General features: G+C 36.5%; 1 protein-coding gene across 1 annotated transcript in view; it reads right to left on the reverse strand.

The window, feature by feature from the left end:
* Positions 1–26,135, reverse strand: part of Rim (Rab3 interacting molecule) — a 355,610-nt gene that overhangs the window by 169,965 nt on the left and 159,510 nt on the right. The window contains exon 8 of the mRNA XM_074185890.1: positions 20,317–20,628. Coding sequence (XP_074041991.1) covers positions 20,317–20,628 — 312 coding nt within the window. The remainder of the gene's footprint in view (positions 1–20,316; positions 20,629–26,135) is intronic.

The following is a 26,135-nucleotide window of genomic DNA, read 5'->3' on the forward strand; positions in this document are numbered from 1 at the left end:
GGTTTCGAAAAGAGCTCTATTCCCCGTAGGTTGGGCTACCTATCGGGCGCGTCCCCAGGCGGCGGATAGGGGAACGTCCAGGGGACTGGAGGTCCTGTCCGGGAAGCCAATGTGGCCTAACGGACGGGGTTGACGGACTCCTGGTCAGTGGCAGAAATAAGTAGGGTGAGGGGAACTAAAGCCCCCAAAAGCCCTGCAAAACATGCCACCGCGGACCAGCCTACCCAAGCTAAGGTGTGAGGAATCGTGTCAACAGCTGAATGGCCGCAGGGTTATATGCGGTTACGAACGATCCCCTTGAGGAACCGGGCGAAACCTCATTGTAACTAGCCTTCCTCTGGTAATGCGGGGCTCTGCCAGAGGTGACCAACCCTTCACTTGCTACATGGACACTAAAGAAAAGAAAAATAAAAAACCAACCAATCCCGAGGCTGGACAGCAATGCTCACCTCAATTTAGGGCGGGAGCTGGGGATGAACAGAAATGCTCATCCCAAGCTACCGCTCAGAAAAAGGCTGGACATAGCAGACCACCTCGCGATGTAACGCAAAGGCCAAGGCGTAAACGTATCAGCGGCGCGGAAGCCAAGAGGAGAAAGAGAGCGAAAGAGGCAGGAGTGGCAGCAACTATGAGTGCACCCTCCCCCTCTCCCACTCCATCCTCAACAACAAGGGCACGGAGGGAACCCCAAGAAGGTTGAAGAAGCTGCGCTGCGACAGAAATGTCGCTGCACCTTCCAAAACCTTCGTGGAGGCCGCCTTGAGACACCTCAGAGCGTTTCCGATGGCACAATTCAGCACCTCAGATCTCACTGCGGTCAAAGTTGAATGTCCAGTTGGGAAAGGCAAATATATGGCGTTGATAATCGCATCGGTGTACCTCCCTTCAGGTGCAGCCACCCTACCACCGACCAGAGAAATGGAGGTACTAGTGGACCACTGCCTCAACCAGAGAGTGGGGCTCATATTGGGTTGCGACTCAAACTCTCACCACGTGAGCTGGGGCAGCAAGGATATCAACGCCCGAGGTAAGTCACTATATGAATATATAATACAGAAAGATCTAACAATCTTGAACAGAGGCACGGAGCCAACATTTAATAATATAATAGATATCACGCTCACGACAGCCGAAATATCAAACAAAATCCAAGACTGGCAAGTCTCGGACCACATCTCTATGTCAGACCACCGCTGTCTGACCTATACGGTAAGCCAGGATCTCAGGACTACTGTAAAATCCCGTGACCCGAAGAGGACAGATGTAGCTCTCTACAATCGACTCCTAAGAGGAGCTCTGCGGGAAACAGAGGTCCTGACTCCTGGCAACAATGAAGAACTGGAAAGGTACACAGTATCTATCCACAACAAAATAGACACTGCCTATAAGGAATCCTGTCCGATGAGGTTGGTTCAAACGCATGGCACAATCAACACATGGTGGTGCCCTGAATTGGAACACCTCAGGAAGACAGCGAGAACGACCTTTAACAAGGCAAAACGTACAAGACTCGAAGAGGACTGGGTTATATATCAGCCAACCTCAGAGAGTTCAAAAAAGTCTGCAGACGAAAGCAAAGAGAAGCCTGGAGAGCCTATTGTGAGGCAGTCGAAGACTTTCCACTAGCTTCTAGGCTTCAGAAGGCACTCTCAAATGACCACCATAAGATTATCGGCATCCTGACGAGAGAAAATGGCAACAAAGTCGCCAACCTCCAGGAGAGTGCTGAGATTCTTATGGAAACTCACTTCCCAGGTTCTGTCTTTCCTGGAACGGCGAACTGGACGGATGTACCAATAACACCCTCACAATAACACCCTGGCAATATGCTAGTACAGTAATTGATGAGAACAAAATGAGATGGGCTATATCGGGCGTTTCCGCCTTCAAGTCACCAGGGCCTGACGATATAAGACCAGCCCTACTTCAGTGGGGACTGGACACTCTTTTGCCACACCTGGTTGGAATATTCAGAGCCTCTCTAGCTCTGAGGTATATTCCCAGTAAGTGGAGAGAAGTAGGAGTAGTATTCATACCCAAACCAGGTAGGATGGACTACACCCTACCAAAAGCATTCCGACCAATTAGTCTCACATCGTTTTTCTTAAAAACCATGGAGACGCTATGTGAGCGGTATATAAGAGATGAAGTACTTGTTAACAACCCACTTCATCCAAATCAGCATGCATATACCCCGGGAAGGTCTACTGATTCGGCCCTTCACCATGTGGTTGGCAGAATCGAGAGATCATTGGACAACAAAGAATCCACCCTAGGTATATTCATAGATATCGAGGGGCGTTTGATAAAACAACCTTTTCAACAATTACCCAGCAACTACACTCCAGGAATGTACCCCTGGTAGTAGGGGAATGGATACTCCAGATGCTCTCTAGCAGAGCAATGAGTATTAATGTAGAAGACATCACAGTAAAAGGAGTGGTCATGAGGGGATGTCCACAGGGAGGGGTCTTATCACCTCTTCTCTGGAACATAGTTCTGGATACCCTAATTAATCACCTTAACAAAAATGGATTCTACACAATTGCATACGCAGATGACATAGTTATTTTGCAGACCGGCAAATTTGTAAACACACTGTGCGATAGAGCGCAGGATGGTCTCAAATTAATAGAAACATGGTGTAAAGAACACTCACTGTCGATCAATCCCAAGGAGACTGAGATGGTCCCTTTTCACCAGGAAAAGAAGTTTAACGGGCTTAAAACCTCCCGAAGTCTTCAAAAGCAAACTAAACTTCTCTGAAGAGATGAAATACCTTGGTACTATTCTCGACAAGAAGCTAACATGGAACTCTCATCTACAGAGTATAGCAAAAAGAGCATACGTGGCTTATGAGCAATGTCGGAGGACAGTGGGACGCGCATGGGGTCTTTCAGACCGTGTAGTCGCCTGGATCTACACTGCAATAATGTTATGTTAACGTATGGAGCCATTGCATGGGGACCGAAAGTTCTACAAGCAACGGCCATCCAAAAATTATATCAAATACAGCGACTGGCTTGTTTAAACATCACAGGAGCCATGAGAACAACACCAACTGCGGCAATGGAATTAATCACGGGTCTGACCCGTGATTAATGGCCATGGTACGATTGCGCACGGCTGGTGTAAACCTTGAAGTAGGAATGGGTCAATTGAGACTGGGCCTATGGCGGGAAGCGCTTACTGCGCAACCTCTGCTGCAGGCAACAAGTGATGCAATTGAACCCAGGTTTATGTTCAATAAACCCTACAAAATACAAATTAAGCAGAACACAGAGTCAGATGCTACAAATGCAATACGGATTTATACAGATGGCTCAAAAACCAAAGAAGGCTCAGGATGTGGAGTGTACTCCAGATCACTAAGCCTAAGGATTAAGTGAGGAATGGGAAGAAATACAAGCGTGGCTCAAACAGAACTGGCTGGTATCTCAATCGCCACAAAAGAAATAACCAAGAAAAGAATTTCTGGCAAAAACATAACAATCTGCACTGATAGCAGACAAGCACTATTAGCCTTGAACAGACAGCGTGTTACTTCAGGGCTAGCACTAGAGTGCCACCAAGATTTAGCCAAAGCCTCGGTAGATAATAACATTATCCTGAGGTGGGTTAAAGGGCACGACAGGAGTAAAGGTAATCGCATTGCCGACTCTTCAGCCAAGGTAGCGGCTGGACTAAGAATTTTAGGACACAATGGCACCCACGGCCTGATGACTTCGACAATTGCGGAACTAGTCAAATGTTACACCCATGCTCAATCTTTAAAGAGATGGGATGAAATCAAAGGATATAATCTTGCCAGGATCATCTTGGGCGACCCTGGGAAGCTGGCGCCGAAGAAATATCTGGTGATGACCAGGAAAAATCTACGCCTTACAGCAGAATTTCTGACTGGCCACTGTCAGCTAAGGAAACACCTACATGATATGGGGCTAGTGGACACACCTCTATGCAGGATATGTGAACAGGAAGATGAGACTGTCAGGCATGTCCTGTGCGAGTGCCCGGAGTTATCGTCAATAAGAGAGTGTGTGTTCGGCGAGTCTTGGCCTACACCTGCCGATATAAAGGAGATGTCTCCCAGCCACCTGTCCACCTTCCTGGAAAGGCTCCCTCAAGGCTCAATTCTTGGTCCTATTCTATTTTTGTCATACACTGCAGATATTTTTTCTCAAATTAAGCATTGTCAGCTACAAGCATTTGCGGATGACACCCAGTTATATCATAGTATCGAACCTAACAACATATCAGTATCCCAAAATCAAATAAATGATGACCTTGAAGTCATAAAAACTCTGTCGAGAAAACACAATTTGAAGCTGAATCCTAGCAAATGCCATATCATGTTCTTCGGCAACATAAACCAAAGACAATATGCTAAAGATCATATGGAACTCAAGATAGGTGATCAAATACTCAAATCGGTTGACTCTGCAAAAAACTCGAGAATCACTTTCGATCAAGATTCAAAATTCAACGCACATGTAAAACAGCTTATGATCAAATCCTATGCCACTCAAAGTTCTTTATCCATATAGACAGAGCTTGTCCTTTTGCACAAAAAAGCTACTTTCACAATCGCTTATCCTTTCGAAAATCCACTATGGAGACCCTGTCTATGGTCCCTTCTTGGATTCCGCAAATCAATACAAGATACAACGTGTGCAAAATTCTTGTGTTCGCTTCATTTTGGGAATACGTAAATTTCAACATATTTCCCAAGCTCGTGTCAACCTTGGTTGGGTATCAATGTCCGTTCTCAGGGAATATAACTACTGCAATATCACCTATTCAGTACTGAAATCTAAAATACATATTTCTCTATTCAATAAATTGACAAAGAGGTTAGCACTCCATCCTTTCAACCTTGGAAATAATGAAAACTTACACATCCCTCGTCATACGTTAGCCATGCTCAGAAAATCATTTTCCTTCCTTGGTGTATTTTTTCATACTACGATTACTAAAGATCTCATGCAATTTTTGAAATCGACATTCAGAAAGAAACTGAAAGCAAAATTCAATATGTGACCAGAAGAAATAAATGTATACATTAAACTATGATCTTGTTGTATACTCCTAACAATTTGTTTCATCACACAATCTATTTTTATTTGGTCCAGTTATTTTTAATTTTTTTTTTCTTATAATGCATATTACGTTGAGTGTAAGAGCAGCTAATAGCTACACTTCGCCTACTATCTAATATTAAATACTGAATAAAGTCGATTATTATTATTATCATCAAGTGCTCGTCATCGTACTTGAAAAGTGCGCAAATGAATTCGCACCAGTATTTTGCAGACTTTTCAACTGTCTTTTAAGAGAGGGGTTTTTCTTCTTATAATAAAAATAATAATAATATCATTATATCATTATTATATCAATAGAACTCGCTGAGTTCTATTCAAGCAATTGAAAACTCTTTCAGTAAACATCCTCTGATTCAAAGAATCTTAACACTGATGAGTTGTGTCCAGTCCAAAGGAAAATCGAACGTATTTGTTTGGGTTCCTAGTCATATAGGAATTGACGGTAATGAGAAAGCTGACACTGCAGCAAGAGCTGCAACTGAGAATAATGTCGATATGAATATACCTGCGAGTCCAAATGACACAAAAAAATTCATAAAAAACTCAATACTCAACACATGGCAACACGAATGGACAAACAACGATTCAAAATTGAAAGATATCAAACCTGATATTGCAGCCATGAGACTTCCACAAGGGCTAACGAGAAGAGAACAAGTCATAATAACACGACTTAGGATAGGACATACGAACTTAATATCCTCTTATACCGGGTGTCCCACATTTTATGTGACAGGCAATATCTGGTTTGTTGAAGGAGATACACAAAAATGTTTCATACAAAAGTTTTAGGAGTTCATGATAGCTATATTTTGATATAATTTTTAATTATACAGGGTGTTTGGTGTAGGTGCTACAGACCAAAATTCCATTTTTTTAAAATAGAACGCCCTGTATATCATTACATATTCAGATGCTACGTTAAATTCTGATATCATTTCATGTTTGGTTTTTGAAATTCGGTTACGGTGTTGTTGAGTTATTGCACTTTTCCTTAAATATAAAGTTTCAAAAAAACTTATTTACTCGTACACGAATCCAGTCTATATCTTTTATTAAATTGAACTAGACTACTACTGAATACAAACCATTATTCTCACCTCTACGATACGATATCGATATCAGTTGAATATAATATTGAAATTCTTGAGAATGTGACTAACTTGAGGGTGAATTGCTTTATATTGCACAATTTCATCAAGTAGCTTATGCTTGTTGATGCCATAGTAACAAATGTTGTTGAATTGTATCTACTTGTCAGTTCGATTCAGTGATTCTTTGCAAAACAGTAACTGTGTTCTTTGTGCGAAAACTCCAGTATGCCTTTCGCGTTTAGTCCAAGTGATTGCATTGATATGTTATTTGAAATTCGGTTACGGCGTTGTTGAATTATTGCTTAAAATGTAAAGTCTTGAGAACGACTATTATTTTTTTAAATATCTCATACAATTATTCTCTCTGCATCAGATCACATGAAAATTAGTCAAAATTTTGGGTGTTCGAAGTAATGGTTTCAATTTTGAGTTGTGGAATTCAGTCAGGAATCATTTTGAATATGAAACAATTGCGAAATTGAAAGAGGTGTATTTGAAAACAAATCTTTAATTAATAACAATGTAAATAATATAACTTGATAAATCATTTCATAAGAATGGTAGGTACCTAGAAATAAGTCATAAAAATTGTTCAAAGTGATGCCCATTAGATATTATACAGGCTTCGAAACGTCGAATCACTTCTCTCGTACAAGTCTCTCTTATAATATCAGGCGTAATATCACTGCACGCTAGTCGAATTTTCATTTTCAGATCATCCACATTCAAAGGGGGAGTAGTGAAGACAATATCTTTTAAATAACCCATAGGAAAAAATCAAGTGGTGATAAATCTGGGGAACGAGCCGGCCACCGAATTGGACCCTTATTACCAATCCATCTATTTGGGTACGTTCTATCCAGATATTCAGTAAAAACCTGTGAATTGTGAGGAGTAGCACCATCTTGTTGCCACCAAATTCCTTGTCGTTCTGCTATGGGAATATCTTCCATCAACTGGATCAAATCATTTTCTAGAAAATGTAAATATCGCAATCCATTGAGATTTTCATTGAAAAAGTAAGGTCCTATGATGCGGTCATTGAACAATCCACACCATACATTAATACCCCAAGTAGTTTGAAAATTACTTTCGCGGACCCAGTGGGGATTTTCTTGAGACCAATAGTGACTGTTATGTCGATTCACAACTCCATTATTGTGGAATCGCGATTCATCGCTCCACAAAATTTGACTGAATATGTTAGGACTTTCATGTAATATTACCTGAATACAAGCAATGAATTCAAGTCGTCGTTCAAAGTCCGTGGGTTTCAAACCTTGTATTTTGAATGGGTGGTATTTATTTTCTTTCAGAATTCTCTGTACATTAGATTTACTCACACCGACTTCTTCTGCAAGAGTACGGATAGAAACATGTGGATGAATAATAATATAAGCCAACACATTGATCTCTAAATCTTCAGTTCTAACAGATCTCGTATGATGACGATGCTTTATAGTAGAAGGAAATGACCCAGTTCGCAATTTTTCTACAACTCTCGAAAAAGTCATTCGTGACGGAATGGGTCTGTCTGGAAAACGTTCTTGGTATAGACGTTGTGCTTGACGGCAGTTTTTCTGACATTCCCCAAAAATTAATAACATATCAATTCACCCTCAAGTTAGTCACATTCTCAAGAATTTCAATATTATATTCAACTGATATCGATATCGTATCGTAGAGGTGAGAATAATGGTTTGTATTCAGTAGTAGTCTAGTTCAATTTAATAAAAGATATATACTGGATTCGTGTACGAGTAAATAAGTTTTTTTGAAACTTTATATTTAAGGAAAAGTGCAATAACTCAACAACGCCGTAACCGAATTTCAAAAACCAAACATGAAATGATATCAGAATTTAACGTAGCATCTGAATATGTAATGATATACAGGGCGTTCTATTTTAAAAAATGGAATTTTGGTCTGTAGCACCTACACCAAACACCCTGTATATTTAAAAATTATATCAAAATATAGCTCTCATGAACTCCTAAAACTTTTGTATGAAACATTTTTGTGTATCTCCTTCAACAAACCAGATATTGCCTGTCACATAAAATGTGGGACACCCGGTATACTAAGAAGACAAAGACAACCATCCTGCGAAAATTGCCAAACTTTGATGACGGTTAAACACCTTCTCTTGGTAACATCCAATTACAGGACATAATTAAATACATCAGTACTGATAATAGATAAAATAAATTAACAAATCATGTTCATTCTTGACATGCTATATGAATATAACATAACAATGATATATAACATCGAATAGAAAACAAAAGAAAGAAAACTAAAACAAAAGAAAAAACTGATAATATAACTATTCATTGCGCTACTTGGTAAGAGTGATTATAATAACTGACTCTCTCACAACACAAAAAAGAAAAAACAGTTTTAATATCACTTCAAGATTTCCATTGCAACTTTTTTTATATGATTCGCCGAGCAAGTATTAATATCGCAAAAGCTGCATATCGAGTTGTAGTTTTTACACATATCTTTAATTGAAGAATGCGATATTATGTTTGTTCGTGACTTGAGGTCTTGGCACCCTAAAGTTCAGTTCTGACAGGAGCAAATGGCAGTCTACTTGGCTGTGCAGTAGTTCATGCAGAAAGGTTATTGAAGCACATCTTCTCCTTTTTTCTAAAGAAATTAATTGAAAGTGATTGAGAAGACTATAGTGGTCAGAACCTCTAGCTGGATGAATTCCAGTTATTTTGAAGTACAAGAATTTCAAAAATGTTCTTTGAACTTTTTCAATTAAGTACTCATGACAGAAATGGTAGGGGCTCCAAATAATTGAGCAGCTTGACTTGGATCTTCTTGTTGGAAGTTTGCTCGCGTTCAACCTATTTCCAAAAAGGGCAATAAAAATAATCAAAATAACTTTTGACCAGTCGCTTTACTACCAGTGATATCAAAAATCATGGAGAAAGGCGTAAACTACTATATCCTCAAATATTTGGAATGCTTCAACATCTTGACAGATCATCAATATCGCTTTCGGAAACAAAGATCAACAGGCGACCTTCAACATGAAGGATGATCAAGAGTTGTTGCGCTTGTTTTTTCTAAATCCTTTGACCGTGTGGCATGAAGGTTTGCTGGCCAAACTTCGATGCTATGGATTGTCGGATCATTATTGTGTATGGCTCTTCACCTTCCTGAAAGAAACTTTCACCATCAACGCTGGTGTTTCCCAGAGCTCCATATTGTCTGTAATCCTCTTTTTCATTGTATATAAACGACTTATCGGAAAAAACAAGAATCCAATATATTGCTTTGATGAAGACAGCACATTCATCTCGTCATTCCATTTGGATTTCAGGACATCGGCTTGAGAGGCATATCTTCACCGGAAGTTTCAGGTTGCATATCTTAATGAGGACCTAAAAGTGATTTCTAATTGAGGTAAAAGTAACCAGGTTCAATTCGATGCCACAAAAACCCAGGCATCGGTTTTCTCCAAGAAGATAAATGTCTACGAACCGGATATAATAATGTCAAGTCAGACAATTCCGCTTTCTGCTTCGATAAGTTTGTTGGGGGTTGAAATGGACACCAATATGACTTGGCACAATCATGTCACTGGAATTGCAAATGCTTCTTCTCAAAAGCTTCGAACGCTGTACCGAATCAGAAAACTGACACACCTCAGCAACTTTTGATGCTTTATGAAGCTCAGATCAGACCTTCTTTGGAGTATTGTTCTCTAGTATCGAACTCTGGCCCCAAACATACCCTGAAGTTGCTAGATTCCATCCAGAAAAGAGCCATCCACCTGATTGGAGACGCGAATATCACATGATAGCCTGGAGCATCGAAGAAAGCTTGGAGATTTGTCTCTCTTCTATAGATACTTTCACGGGAAGTGACTTGGCACTTCTTCAGGTTTTTTCAGAGGTGCCTATTGTAGAGCGAAACACGTGTTGATGAGGATCTCAAGAGATAAGTTATCTCGTTATATCCAATTAGTTCAATCAAAATCCCATGAGCATGTATATTTTGAAATGATGCATTATGTACTATTTTAAAATTTCCTTTCTTATTGGAATACTGAATTGATCAATTATAAAAAAAGATGAATATTGTTATTTTTCACAAATATCTTATTCTGACATATTTGTGTATTATTTCCCAATATTTGAAATGTTTTATTCCGGGATGGTTTTTTTTGTTTGATATAATTTCTAGAATAACAAAAAAATATGCACCTTGGCTTACTCCTAATTTGAAACAAATTATTAAGCAAAAGGAGAAGGCTTTATCTGAATTTAAAAATTTAAAAAAATCCTCGAGATTGGCAGTATTATAAAGAAATGAGAAATTTTTGTAATTTATCGGTACAACAGCAATAGAAATCATTTTTTTCCAATATTGTTAGGAATGATCACAGTAGCAAATCTGTCTGGAACTACTGTATAGAAAATTCTATATTTCCAGATTGTTGGAAAATCGCACACGTACTTCCCCTTCCGAAAATAAATAAGCCAAAACATTTGAAGGACTTGAGACCTATCAGTATATTGCCTACACTTTCAAAAATATTGAAAAAAAGCTTAAACGTACAAATAAGAGAGTATCTAGAATACCATAATCTTCTACCAGATAATCAATCCGGATTTCGACCCAATCACAGTTGCACTTCAGCACTTCTTAAAGTTACAGATGACTTATTTACTGCTCTTGACAATAACAACTCGGCTACTCTTGTCTTACTGGATTATTCGAAGGCGTTTGATCGCATCAATCATAAACTACTATTAGCAATCTTACACTTTAATGGCTTCACCAATAGTGCAACAATGTTGATCAGAAGTTACTCAACAGATCGTATTCAGCTAGTTAAATCTGGGGATAAATGTTCTATACCTCTAAGTCTCTCGACCGGTATCCCTCAAGGTTCCATTTTGGGACCTTTATTATTCATGATGTATACTGCAAATCTGTCAGCATGTCTATCTCATTGTCAATCTCATTACTATGCAGATGACACGCAAATTTATTACACATTTCATCCAGAAAACGTAAATGAGGCATGCTCTATTCTCAATGAAGACCTTAATAGGTTGAATAACATATCAAAGGATCAGTGTCTGCTAATCAATCCTGTCAAGTCCAAGTTATTAATTTTTGGTAACAGGAAAAACAAGAATAAACTTGATCAAATTAACATCAAAATTGGTACAGAAGACATTGAAGCCGTGAGCTCAACAAGAAACTTAGGTGTAGTTCTGGACACAGAGTTGAGGTTCAGTGCACATGTAACGAAATGCATCAAAAATGCATATTGTAACCTCAAACTGGTATCAAATTTTTCAAAAATTTTAGATGTTAAAACAAAAAAGATATTGTGTGAAACCTTAGTGTTGAGCCACTTTAAATTTGCAAATATGGTGTATTACTCTAGTTTAACCAATCACGATCAAAATCGTATTCAGATTGTTCAAACTGCATGTGCCCGGTTCATTTATGGAATAAGGAAACGTAATTCAATTTCTCATAAAATTAAAGAATCGAATTGGTTAACTATGAAACAAAGATGGTTACTACAGACAAGTTGTTTTATACATAATGTAATTCAAACGAAAGTACCTATTTACTTATACAACAAACTTTTATTTAGACACGACGTTCACGCATTTCATACCAGATATCGATACCGCCTTACCCCTCCAATACACCATACTTCACTATACCAAAGATCGTTACTTTATAATGTAATAAAGATCTATAATGCCATTCCTGACTCGTTAAAAACCATGAATAAATCTGTTTTCAAGTACTCACTGAGAAACATGTTATTTGAGGATAGACTTCAAATATAAGTGTTGTGCCACGAAAGCAAGAGTTAAAAGTCTGATCAATAATAATTGATGTACTTTCTGCCTTCAAGCCTCTCCCTTTGTTTTCTTGTTTTGTTTTTATCACTTCCTTTGGAACCTTCATGATCTAATTACTGTTAGCACCCTAGCATTAATCTGATTCTCATTCACGCAGTTAAAAACATTTATATTACTATTATTTTTGATTTGTAAATAATATATATTTTTTCGTGACTTCAAGTTACACTTGTAAAGCCTGTGAACCTCTAGATTTAGATTTGTTTTCTCTTCTCTTATTTTTTTTTCTCTCTTTTCCCGTTCTCTTTAGTTTTGTTTTAAGGGTTGAATGGAAGAGCAGTCACCAGTATCCTTGGATAGGGGCGACTGAATTCCGCCCTTACACACTATTATGGGATAAAGTATTGTATTATCGTATTATAATTAAGTGTGAATAAAGACATATTATTATTTTTTTTTTTTTTTTTTTCACCGTAGTGTGCGCTGGTCAGGCCCTATCCCCCGAAGCCCCGACACATTCGGGAGGGCGCGCCAGCATAATCAACCAATGACCACTCCCCACACCGTGGGGTAAGTGATCATTGGGTCCGAGAATCATGTGCCCTGAGCAAACGCAGTGAGCCAAGAATGACAGCCTTCTGCATCTGTGCGGCTAAGATTTCTGCCTTAGTGCGGCAAGCCGGTATGATTTTTTGATTCGAGAGTAGAGAAGACATCGTTCCACCAAGGACTCCAACAATCAGAACGACCATCTTGACAGAGTGATCTGGATAGAGTCTGCGGAGTTCGAAGAGAAAATCTCGATATTTTATCCGTTTTTCCTCCTCTTTTCTGACGATATTCGTCTCGCCAGGAGCTGAAAACTCCACGACAAATATCGTTTTGGTCTGGTGGTCGAGAAGGACTACATCAGGCTTATTAGCTTGTATGAGCCTGAGGGTGGGGAACGAATAGTTCCAATAAATTCGGCACTTCTCGTTCCCCACAACGGATTCAATATCCCCCGGAGCGTAGGGCAACACCGGTGTCTCGTCAATACCGTAAGAGTGCCGTAGATGGTAATATAGCACTCTTAGGGCCGCGTTATGTCGATGGATATAGGCCGAGACCGCATATGCTGGACATGCTGATAGCAAGTGCATTAGGGTCTCGGGCGCCTCGCGGCAGGCCCTGCACCTTGTGTCAGGAACCTCTATACCCATCACGCGACTGCGTTATTATTATTATTATTATTATTATTATTATTATTATTATATATACTCTGTAAAGTTATTGTTTCCCTAACATTGGAATGGAAACGTTGAGAACAGGAACTACGTCAAAACTATGTCTCCAAAAATATTATCATTTCAATTTTTTTGTATACTTTCTTCTTTTCTCTCTTTTCACTTTATCGGTCCCTTCTCAGATGCAGTTACCTATCATTGAGAGAAAAAGTCTTCATTAGTATCATCAGCAGGAGATCACTAAGAAGACCACATGTGAATAAAAATAGCAGATACATGTATATAGGATGTCGTTTGAGAAAAAAATGTGGTAACGAAAATCTAGCGTTTTAACTTGCGATCCTCTCCGTTTACAGTGTATCTTATTTAAGGCATACAATAATTTCGTCATTTACGTTGTTTCAATAACCAAGTTATTATTATTATTATTATGCATACGTTATTGTCCAAAGAATAAATCTAGACAAAGTTACTATATAAATATAAAAAAATATAAATGTCCTATGAATATCAAAATATAAATAAAATATAATGTGAACTGAAGTATAAAAAACCGCAATGGTTGAAACATACACATAAAACATGCTAGGTTGAAAATGATCGGTATAGAACTCAGTCAAACTGTACTACTCAGAATTTCTTTAATTATTTTTCTGTGTTGATTGATATCATTATTTGTTTCTTTAGTGTAACTCGGAAGATGGTTATACATCTTCACACCATTGTAAAATAAGGAGTCCTTGACCAGGAGCAAGAAATAGGTAATTTCAAATTGTTTTGTATGCTCTGACGAGTTGTATAGTGATGGGGGATTAACCTCAATTCCCCAGATGTCTTTTTAATCAAACACACTGTTTCCAGAATATGACGAGCTAAAACTGTCATTTTTTCATCTATCAGCAGTGGCTTGCATGAGTCACGAGGTTTATCATTACACAAGTGTCGTATAGTTCTCTTCTGTAATACAAATGAAGACTCCACCAAATTAAGGCTACACACACCCCAAAAAGGTATACCATTCCTTAAGTGAGACTCTACCAAAGCGTGATATGTTGTTTTCGCAGTATAAACTGCCAGTTCTCTAGCAATAACTCTCACTGCATGACAGCCGGTGGAAAGTTTGCTTTTCAACTTTCTGATGTGAGTGTCAAATTTCAGTCTACCGTCTATATACAGCTCCCGAAATTCAGTACACTGCCTGTTCTCAATGATACCGCACGCTACAGATAAATTCTCAAGTAAACATTTGAAAGTCATAATATTGGTTTTAGAAATATTAAGGAAGAGTAGATTGGGATCATACCAAGACTTAATTTTTTGTATATCATGAGCTATTTTCTCATTGTGTATATCTATACCTTTACTATGCCACATTATAGTGTCGTCAGCGAAAAAAGTGAATGTTCCAGGTATTCATTGAATCGTTAATATACAAAAGAAACAATGTGGGGCCGAGAATCGATCCCTGTGGTACACCAGTACCACAGGGATCGACTCAAACCACTGTAGTGTTGTTATCCCTTTACATCCATAGATATTCAGCTTACGTAGCAGTATTTTATTATCAACGCAGTCAAACGCATTTCTAAGGATACAAAACACTGCTGCAGCAGCATTTCCAGCATTCATATTGTAATACACCTCAAAAAGGAAAACCATTTCCTATGGATCATATGGTACCACAATATTCTGACTGAGTTTCTATCCAATCGAATAGTAGTATTCATTTATATTGTCCACACTGATCAGTATTTCAATGTCTGCTCTTTTTGGTACTATTTCTTAAATCATTTATGGTAGACTAGCTTTCTTTCATTTTATTATGTGAGTTATGAATTCAATTTTTTAGGCAAATTTTTTTGGCAAGTCTGATGGTATTCCTATAAATTCTCTAAAAATTATTAATACATAAATGAAGTTAAGGATTATCAGTGAATTTCCGCAGGTGGTGTAAAGAGCGAAGATTTCTTGATGAACTTTTAATTCCTTGCGTTACTCAAGGCTTTCTATATTTTGTTGTTAGATCTTTTGAAGAGGAAACGGAGGATTGAACACTTCGTTAAGTTGGTTATGAAAAACAAAGGAAAGATCTTTTTGGGATAATATGTGATTCCAGTCAAGTTAAAGTCAGTTTCGATAAAACCTATTATAATTCACACTGCTGTATAGTCTTCCATATTCATATTTATCACTTTTCACATCGATATCTATAGTACATTTGATGGCTTCATGATCTGAAAGTCCTGAGACAATAATTGTGCACTTAATATTTTCCAAGTGAAAATTACTCGAAATATAATCAATACAAGACGAGGAATATTGAGAAATGCGAGTATATGAATCAACATGCATGTTCAGATTGAAGGAGTTGAACAGATTATGAAGTGTTGTGTGGTCGGTGAATTCATATCCATATAATCTATATTGAGATTTCCAGTTACAACTAGATTTGAGTATAGCGGTAAATCTGTCATAATTAAGTCATAAGTTATTTGAAAATAACAATATATTTGCAGAGGGCGTTCAATAGAGGCACATAATATACAATTTGAAATTTTTGAAATAGCAAATAGAGCATTCAAATTTCAGAAAAAAAATAATCATATATAGTGATGTTCTCACCTTCAAATTCGGAAATGAAATTATTGTTAACTAATATCATACTGCCACCATAACGAGCTCTTCTACTATATTCAGAAAGTGATATATAGTTTTCTAAATGACATGGTTCATCTTTCATTAACCAGTGGAAATATTTTTGAAACATCTGACCTTCTAGAAGTATCAGTAATTCGTCAGTTTTGTGGCGTATTTACTGAACATTTACAAGAAATAGGAATAGAGTTTGTTTAACATTATCATTTGTTACCATTTCACCATTTGTTTATCTGGCTTTTCTGAAAGAGTAGAAGTTATAGAAGAATCTCTCTGATTATTGTTATTGCGGATAGTCATATGGTCACTGAATGAAACAAGCAACAGATTTGTGAATCCACCAATAGGTAATATTTGCTTCAATGCAAGGTATAAAAGTCTGTTGCTACTGATATTATTAGTTTTAAACAAAATTATCACGTAATCTTCAGATCTGTAATGTAGTGTATCGTAGAAAAATGCACTTGTGATATCTGAAAGTTCAATTTCTGGTTTCAGAATTACATTTATTTGGCAATTGGCATTTTCAGTTTTTTTTTCAAAACAAAAGAAAGATTTGTTGCATACTTATCCCCCATGACTAATATTATCTTAGTGTTATTAGGCATTTCCAAGTCAACTTAGATTATTCACTTCAATATGTGTGAAAACCAAACTATTTAAGATGATTTTCCGAGATGATTCACTCGATCACAAATCAATACTCACACCAAGACTTACACCTAGATTACCCAGTTGGCTTTGATCATCAGTTTAACAATGACCGCCTGTCATTTGTCATTTATGATTTATCGACACGTTTGAAACTCGCATCAAAAACTTCACAAAAATATAATGCGTTGAAACGGTCATTTTAGACACTTCAACCGCATCGAGAAAACGCATTTTCATTATTCAATTTCACACGCCTCACAGAAAGACATTATACCGTTCAAGATAGTCGTTTGATCGTAAAACATAGGAACACAAAATCAAAATTTTTTTAGCGTAGGGGAAAATAAAATTTCATAACAAAGGTGAAATCAACGGTAGGTAATGATTATGTGTTCTTTGGAATGTTTTATTTGTTTGCTTGGAATTTCAACGAGGAGTCTAGGGTTCAAAATAGTTTGTTTTATTGAATCAAAATTCATCAACTGTTAGACATCGCAAAAGATTTCAAAATCTCGTTCTCCAGTACTCCAGAGCGTGGAATTGTTATTTTGAGGCTTGTGTATATGAATTCAGGTATATGTGAGCCAGGGCCGTAACTTGATAATTCATCCATCATATCAACAATTGTTTGGTAATGTCATATTTATTCGATCTATTTGTATTTATCTTTTGTGTGAATGAAGTTATATTACTATTATTATTATCATCTCAACACATTGACAGAAGAAAGACATTTCCATTTCTAAATTCCCAGTCAATCATCAATCATTGATTGGTAATGCATGTAGTTACATTTTTTGGTTGTCGCCACAAAAAACGGCATAATTGAATAAATAAAAAATGTAGATCTTGAATAATCACTTCATTTTCAGACCAATAATGATAAAAGTTTTTAAAATATTCACTGAAATAAATTGGAGTGAATTCAGAATACAGTTTTTTGAATGATATTATCGTTTGTTTACTAATATTTCAGAATTGGCTGATCCGATCCTCAAAAAGGAGGATCGTGTTTAGGAGAAAATACACGATCTCAATCAGGAACGTATACCGAGTGTGTGCGATCCCAATTAGAAACGTATGCACGATACCTCAAAGTGTATTCAAAAACATATCGATTTTCACTAAACAGTTTTACAAAAACGCAACAAGTGTTTCGCCATACAATGGCTTCTTCGGGTGTATCTTTATATAATTCACAAAACATTTCTGATACAAAAAAATAAATTACCAACGATTTATTCAGTTAAGACTTACCAAGAAACAGGCCCAAAGTTTGGAAAACTATTCTAATCATAAGTTTTTGGACAGATTTGTGAATCTATCCAATAGGAAGTTTACAATAAATGAAACGAGATTGTTAGAAAAAGGACTCAGTCATAACATGAAACAATATATTATTTCTCGACCATGGAATGTTCAGGTATAGAAACGGAGCTAGCTCTGAGAGAAACTTGAAATTATAATAAACATGTCGCGGAAAATATTTTGAAATGTGAACCTGTTGATCAAATTCAGTATAATGGAGAAATTAGAATTGCAAAGTCAATCAAGCAAAAATCTACGGATGATGACGTGATTTTTACGAAAACAGATTACGGTCGAACAATTATTGCATTACATTACATAAAATAACTACTTAGGCAAAACTCTAGATTTCTTCAACTCAGGGAGCTACGATATTTTGATGGATGACCCTACAACTATGTACCAGAAGAAGGTTAAGGAAACCCTTAATAGAATTGGTTGTAAATGAAAAGGATGAGTGTAGATCATTGATCATGAATCCACAACCACCAAAATTGTATTCTCTTAATAAATTACACAAAACCAATTTCCGATTAGACCTGTGCTGTCGTTCGTAATGCACCCACCGTAAAAACCTCAGAAATCTTTATAGATTTTATTCAAACCTATATCAATTTCAAGCTGAGATTCAGTTTAAATAATTCCTATCAATAAGAGAATAATATTAGAAACGTTATTCTTTCTGATAACGCAAAAATAACATCGTTTGATGTCCAAAACGTATTTCCCAGTTTTCCGTAAATTGAAACAATTGGACTGGTTGAGCGTCTATTACACAAAAACCACGTGAACCCACTAATAAAACAGGAAATTATAGATTTATTTGATATTCGTCTATCACAAAATCATTTCCAGTTTTACGAATAATTTTATACATGCAGTGACGGACTAATAACGGAGAACCCTTTGAGTTTTTTGCTGGCTGAAATTTCCATGGAACACAGAGTATGAAATCCATAATAATCAGTTAACTAACAGTTTCTTGTACTAGTACAGATACGTAGATGATATCTTAGTCTATTGTACTGTTATAGATAGAAAATTAGGCAAGTTCGCTGAATATGTCAATTCCATTTACCCGTCAATAAAATTCACCACTGGAAGGAAGGGAGATGATTCAATACATTAACTTTGACTTAACAATTACGAAAAATAACAATGAATATGAATTTGCAATTTTCCACAAACCATCTTACACATATTATCATACATAATTCATCCACACACCCTTACCACCATAAATTTGCTGCATTCAATAGTATGCTTGACAAACTATTGAATAAGACACAGTCTGAGAGTGATTTCCAGAAAGAGCCGAGTTTAATCAAACAAATCGCGGTCAACAACGGTTATAACCTAGATATTATAGACTCACTTCTTTCCAAAAAACTACAAAAGCAATCCATGGACTAGGTCTACCCAAATTCAAATTGCAATAACGTCAGTTATAGGACATTGTCATATTTGGGTGAATCCACCAATAATTTTGCTCGTTTTTCGAAGACAGAATGTGTAAACGTAGCTTACAGAATGAATAATAGTCAAAGTAAACTTATTGAAAACATTGAATATAAAACTTCGATGTCGGATAGATCAGGAGCATATGAGCTGACTTGTGGCTCTTGCCCAAAAATGTATAGTGGCCAAACGGGTAGAACATTTTCCTAAAAAATTAAAGAGCATTGGAGTAATTTTGTAATTGAAAAAACCGATTCCACATTCGCAGCAGGAGGACTTGAATTCAACCATGAGTAAATACTACGTGTTACATTCAGAAGAGAAAAGTTTGAAACTCAGTCTTCTACAATGTTTAGAAATCAATAGGTTCAAGAGTTCGGGTAATTTACTGAATGATCAATTAGAATTGAATAACTGCAATCAAGTAGTCCTCACATTCTTGCACTCACAGAAACCAAATTCAGTGTCAATTTTCTATATCCCGTCTATGATTTCCACTCCCGATTCAGACGTAATTTTGAGATATTTTTTTAAGCAGAAGCGTTCTCTTCTGTGAACGAGAAGAAACTCTGGAACCCCAAAACTTTCATGTTATGTGCTTCAAAATTATATCACACAAGATCACCTAGCGATACACAATTTAGGGAACTGTTCTCTCCACTTGAAAACACCATTGACTTTCTGCAAATCAATCATCCCAGTGCCAAAAATTTTCATATTCGGTGACTTCCATGTCCACAATATCGAATGACTCAAATTACTGGAACTTGGCCAAATTCATTTACAGATAAGGAAAACTAAATGAAAAGCTTTCAATAATATTAGAATCGTTCTAACTGGACATTCACCTTCGTTTTCCAAGCAGAACTTTTTCTTTATACTTTCGTTCCCTCGCGTAAAATACAGAATGCAAAAAATCGAACTCGAAACAGGCATAACTCAGTCTACGTTCTGAACACTATCTTACCTGCTAGAGTTCTCGTCCTCCTCTTGCTCTTCTCTGACCGATCTGGCAACAAGAACAACTTGCAGTACGGATTCCTAAGCTGCTGAGGCGATCTCAGGGTCAGTCCTGCCGCACAGACGATCGTCACCAACAACTGCAAAGTCGAGGGATCGAACTCGAGACGGATCTGGATCCGGCCCCCGATGCTGGGTGCCAAAGCCTGCTGCGATGGATCCTGGCGCTCAGGGCTGCCGGGCGACGTCACCAGCACATGAGGCCGTTCGTGAATTTCCGAGTCCTGGTGCCACTGATGGTGGATGCCGACTGTTTGACCTGAGGAGAAAGATGAGTGAAAAGTGTTTTGCGGTGGTTGCCAGTCGGGGAGAAATTAATCGATTCTTGGCAAGAGATCATTGCCACTTGAATAGTTGCATGAATTGTCTTCGAATCAGTTCAAGTAACAAAACCAGTCGGAAATAGCAAGAACATTTCAATAGTTCGGGAAGTGAGGTTTATATTTTCATACAATAATATTGATTCTAACAAATAATTCAGTAAAATTTCATATAATCAACAGTAGCGATGCTTATTTGTGTTTGAATAATTATGAGTCTGAAATTGGGTACTTATGAATCTGAATCACCACTAAGTACTCCCAATTCAATATCCCAATGATATGCAATATACAGGGTGTTGATTAAGTATGTACCATGAATTTAACAGACGATTTTTTAGGTAATTTTAAGACGGAATTTTCATATGAACATGAGTCCGCAAATCCTTCGTTCTCAAGATACAGGGTGTTAAAATAAAAATAAAAAAAAGGTATTCGTAAATATCTTAGATATCCCTAACCCAATTATGTTGTAACTTGGCAATGGTATTTATATCATTGAGGAGCTAATTTACCTCGAACGTGATTCAATTTATCAAGTCCAGTGGCGTCTCGAGCGGGATTTGAACGAATATTTTTGACTTAAAAATGTACGCCACTAACTTTTGTGCAATTCTCATTATTTCTTTGGATTGAACAATTAGAAAAACAACTTTTTTGTCTCTTGAATTTTTTTCGTATCTTGCTTAGTTTTTAAGAAAAAAAAGTCGACCTAATTGCATATCCCTAGACCTCACAAGGAATACTATGGGAAATTAAATGTTTCTTTTGAAAATTATTATTTTTTTCTACACCCGTACTCTAACAATACACTTATATGACCATAATCCGTATCATAATGATATCCATTATGATACAGATTTTTCATAACGATACAGATTATCAACCAATAGAAACCCATAATTTTTCAATCAAGAATCCTGTTCCTTTGTTTGTCCTAGATTCTAACCTAAGTAACTAATTGCTTTGTTTGTCAAAATCAGTTTTCATATTACCTACCGATATCATCAAAATGTCTGAAAACAGCGATATAGAAGGAATACCATCGACTCCAATATTTTTAAAAGATCAGATTAATTACAGTTGTTATATTCAATATAAATATAATTAGAATCTTTATAGTTTTCATATATCCATGATAATACCATTAAGTTTGTGTTTTTTTTTAAATATGAGTTAATTACTGTAAATGTGTTCAATACAAAAATAATATTTATAGTTTTTCATTATTTATCGGGTTTAGAAAAAATAGCGTATGCAACTCTCATGTAATGGTTATTAATACACTCACATATACCATACAAAACTCGCCTTCGGCTCGTTTCGTATCCCGGTTAATGCTCGTGTCTTAATAACCATCATTACATGATCGTTGCATAATATACTATTACAATGTGTCATTACTAATTATACAGTGTGTCCAAGATAAGGATCCTAAGCCTGAGAATCTCAGTACCTGTTGGAGATACAGCTTAGGTTAAATTAGGAAAAAGTTGTGTTCTTTAAAGCTTATTTACATGCCGTTTAGAAACTTGAAGAATTTTCATGGCCTGCTGAGATATTTGGGAAAAACGAGAATTTGACAATATCAATTTTATTTTTTTCTGACTTTATTTGAAAAGATATCAAAAAACGAATAACACTTTTCCATTGGCACTTTCAAGGTACTACACGATGGTATTTTTAGTTTTTATATCCGATGTTTCGTTTTCAAAAAACCATCATCAACTTTATTTTTTTAAATAGCCCGAAAAAAAAGTACACCCTGTATCTGATTCCATTTTTCATTACGAATTCAACGATGTAACACATGCCATTGTTTTCTTTTTAGTTTGAGGGAAAATTGCATTTTTTCTATTTTTAAAATGTATTTTTAAGTAGGTTAATAATGATTTTTTTAAAGTAATGAAAACAACAAAGAAATTAACGCATTTTTTATTTAATTCAAAGAAGGTGTTCAAACAGGTTTCCGTTATTTTCCAAACATAAGTATGATCTTCTAACTGTAGAACTTAAAATATCACGTAACATCTCTGGTGTAATACTGTTAAATGCGACAGTTACACATTCTCGTAACTGCTATTCAGTTTCAAAAGAATGTTGGTAAACCCGGTTTTCAACAAAACCCCATATGAAGAAATCCAGAGGAGTTAAGTCAGGGGATCGCGCTGGCCAAGACACTTCACTAAAGGTTCCAATCCACCTTCCAGGAAATCGCTGCGAAAGATACTCTCGAACTTGTCTAGAATTATGTGCAGGAGCACCGTCTTGTTGAAACCAACAGTTATTGACCTGTGCCAGAGGTAAATTATCTAAACAGTCTTCTACATAGTTTTGCAATAAATGATGGTATCGTTCGGCGGTCAAAGAATTATGGTAAAAAAACGGACCTAGTATTTTAGTTCCTAAAATTGCACACCACATATTAAACCCAAAACGTTCTTGATGTCTTGATATTTTCTTAACACGCGGATTTTGCTGAGCCCAGTAATGCGTATTGCGGCGGTTGAAGATACCATTATTAGTGACCATACTTTCGTCGGACCATATTATTTTTGAAGGGAAATTATAATCTTCTTCACACGCGCGTGTATACCATTCGCAAAAATTTCGGCGCCGTTCGAAATCCCCTGGTTTAAGTCCTTGGCAAATCCTAAATTTATAGGGGTGATATCTATTTTTACCAAAATAAATTGAGCTGTGGATTTTGCTACTCTTACATTATTTTCGATTTGCCTAGTTGATATTTCAGGGTTCTCAACAACTGCTTGTAAAACATTATTTTAAGCTTCTTCTGAAGATTCTTTTTTTCGAGATAAAACAGGCTTTTTAAATGAACCATATTCTTTTAAATTTCGAGCCAGCTCTAAGAAAATGGACTTACATGGCTGCTTTCTTTCTGGATATGTATTAAGATACATTTCTGCTGTATTTACAGTATTTTTGTGGCACAAAATGTAGCACGTTAGCATGTCAAACTTTTCTTTATGGGTATAATGCTCACTCGGCATATTCGACGATAATAACACAATATTATCTATTCAACAATAAACAATAATAACGACAACAGTAACAATAACTCTAAAAACAACAACCCGACAAACAGGCTAACGACAATTACTATTTTATCGTGTAATTAAATAATATTTGACAGGCTCGGTAACAGGTATTTACGTCGAAGCATTTGTTTGCAACGCCTACTTAAAGATTTTTTTTAAAATAGAAAAAATGTAATTTTCCTTTAAACTAAAAAGAAAACAATGGCATGTGATACATCGTTGAATTCGTAATAAAAAATGGAATCAGATACAGGGTGTACTTTTGTTTCGGGTCATATAAAAAAAATAAAGTTGATGATGGTTTCTTGAAAACGAAACATCGGATATAAAATCTAAAAATACCATCGTGTAGTACCTTAAAAGTGCCAATGAAAAAGTGTTATTTGTTGTTTGATATCTTTTCAAATGAAGTCAGAAAAAAATAAAATTGATATTGTCAAATTCTCGTTTTTCTCAAATATCTCAGCAGGCCATGAAAATTCTTCAAGTTTCTAAACGGCATGTAAATAAGCTTTGAAGAACACAACTTTTTCCTAATTTAACCTCAGTACCTCCAACAGGTACTGAGATTCCCATGCTTAGGATCCTTATCTTGGACACACTGTATAACAATAACAACAAATATTAAATAACATCAACAGCTAGACTACCGAATTGGTTATTTTTCGAACCATTTTTGTAAAACATGGTTCAATTTAGTAACAGTGAAATGGCAGATATGCATTTCTGTTATGGAATGGCTCACGGAAACTCGAATGCTGCAAGACGCATACAACATGAAAGATTTCCTCAGCGTGTAGTGTCTAATAAAAGAACTTTTGTACGTCTCCATGCACGACTTTCTGAAACAGGCAGCTGTAAAAGATCGACGGTTGTCATTGGGAGGCCTGCAACGGTTCGAACAGTTCAAATTGAAGAAGCTGTTTTAAATGAGATTGAAGTAAATCCTCATACCAGTAGTCGGAAAATTGCTGAAGAACTGAGTATTATCCATGTCACAGTGTGGCACATTTTAAGAGCCCAGCAGCTATATCCCTATCACATACAACGTGTGCAAGCTCTATTGCCCAGAGATTTGCCTGTAAGACAAGACTAGCTTTTTCTAATTGGTTACGTGATAAAATAAGAAGAAATCCAGGTTCCCTAAGTCGAATATTGTTCACAGATTCAGCTTGTTTTTCTCGCAATTCAATTATTAACTTCCACAACATCATTTTTGGGCCGAAAACAATCCACACGCATTGATAAAAAATAATTTTCAAGAACAGTTTTCTTTTAATATTTGGGTCGGAATTGTCGGTGACCATCTCATTGGGCCTCACTTCCTCCCACCTAAACTCAATGAAGAAGAATATCGAAGGTTTTTAGAATTTGTTTTACCTGGACTTTTAGAAGAAATTCCAGTCATGGAAAGATCCCGTATGTGGTACATGCACGATGGTGCTCCACCACACTTTAGTGTAGTGGCACGGCAATTTTTGGTTGAAAATTACCATAATCGCTAGATTGGGAGAGCAGGCCCACACCCATGGCCACCTCGCTCGCCCGAAATGGATCCCTCAGATTATTTTCTCTGGGGACACCTTAAAACGTTGGTATCCTGAACTGCTATTCAATGTGAAGAGGATTTACGGAATAAAATTATTTATTCATGTGGCATATTAAAAAAATACTCCAGGTATTTTCAGAATAGTGCGAAATTCACTGATGCGGCGGCTAGACGGTTGTATTGAAGTCAAAGGAGGCCATTTCCAACACTTAATTTAGTGCAATTCGTTAGTCTAGATGTTAATGTTATTTAATATTTGTTGTTATTAGTAATGAAAAATTGTAAAAATAAAAATTTCTAACAGAAAAATTTAATTCCCCGTATTATTCCTTGTGAGGTCTAGGGATATGCAATTAGGTCGACTTTTTTTTCTTAAAAACTGAGCAAGATACGAAAAAAAACTCAGGAGACAAAAAAGTTGTATTTCTAATTGCTCAATCCAAGGAAATAATAAAAATTGCACAAAAGTCAGTGGCGTACATTTTTAAGTCAAAAATATTCGTTCAAATCCCGCTCGAGACGCCACTTGACTTAATAAATTGAATCACGTTCGCGCTAAATTAGCTCCTCAATTTTATAAATACCATTGCCAAATTACAACAAAATTAGGTGAAGGATATTTAAGATATTTACGAATAACTTTTTTTTTTATTTTAACACCCTGTATCTTGTGAACGAAAGATTTGCGGACCCAAGTTTATATGAACATTTCGTCTTGAAATTACCTAAAGGATCGTCTGTTGATTTCATGGTACATACTTAATTAACACCCCGTATTTCCAAGTAGAACACTGTTTCACATTGGCGAATTTTGATCTATCGAATACGGACTCTCTCA

The sequence above is a fragment of the Leptinotarsa decemlineata genome, unplaced genomic scaffold, assembly GCF_025532065.1.
Source record: "Leptinotarsa decemlineata unplaced genomic scaffold, Ldec_3_MD MMD2_tig00078363_RagTag_RagTag, whole genome shotgun sequence".
Lineage (NCBI taxonomy): Eukaryota > Metazoa > Arthropoda > Insecta > Coleoptera > Chrysomelidae > Leptinotarsa > Leptinotarsa decemlineata.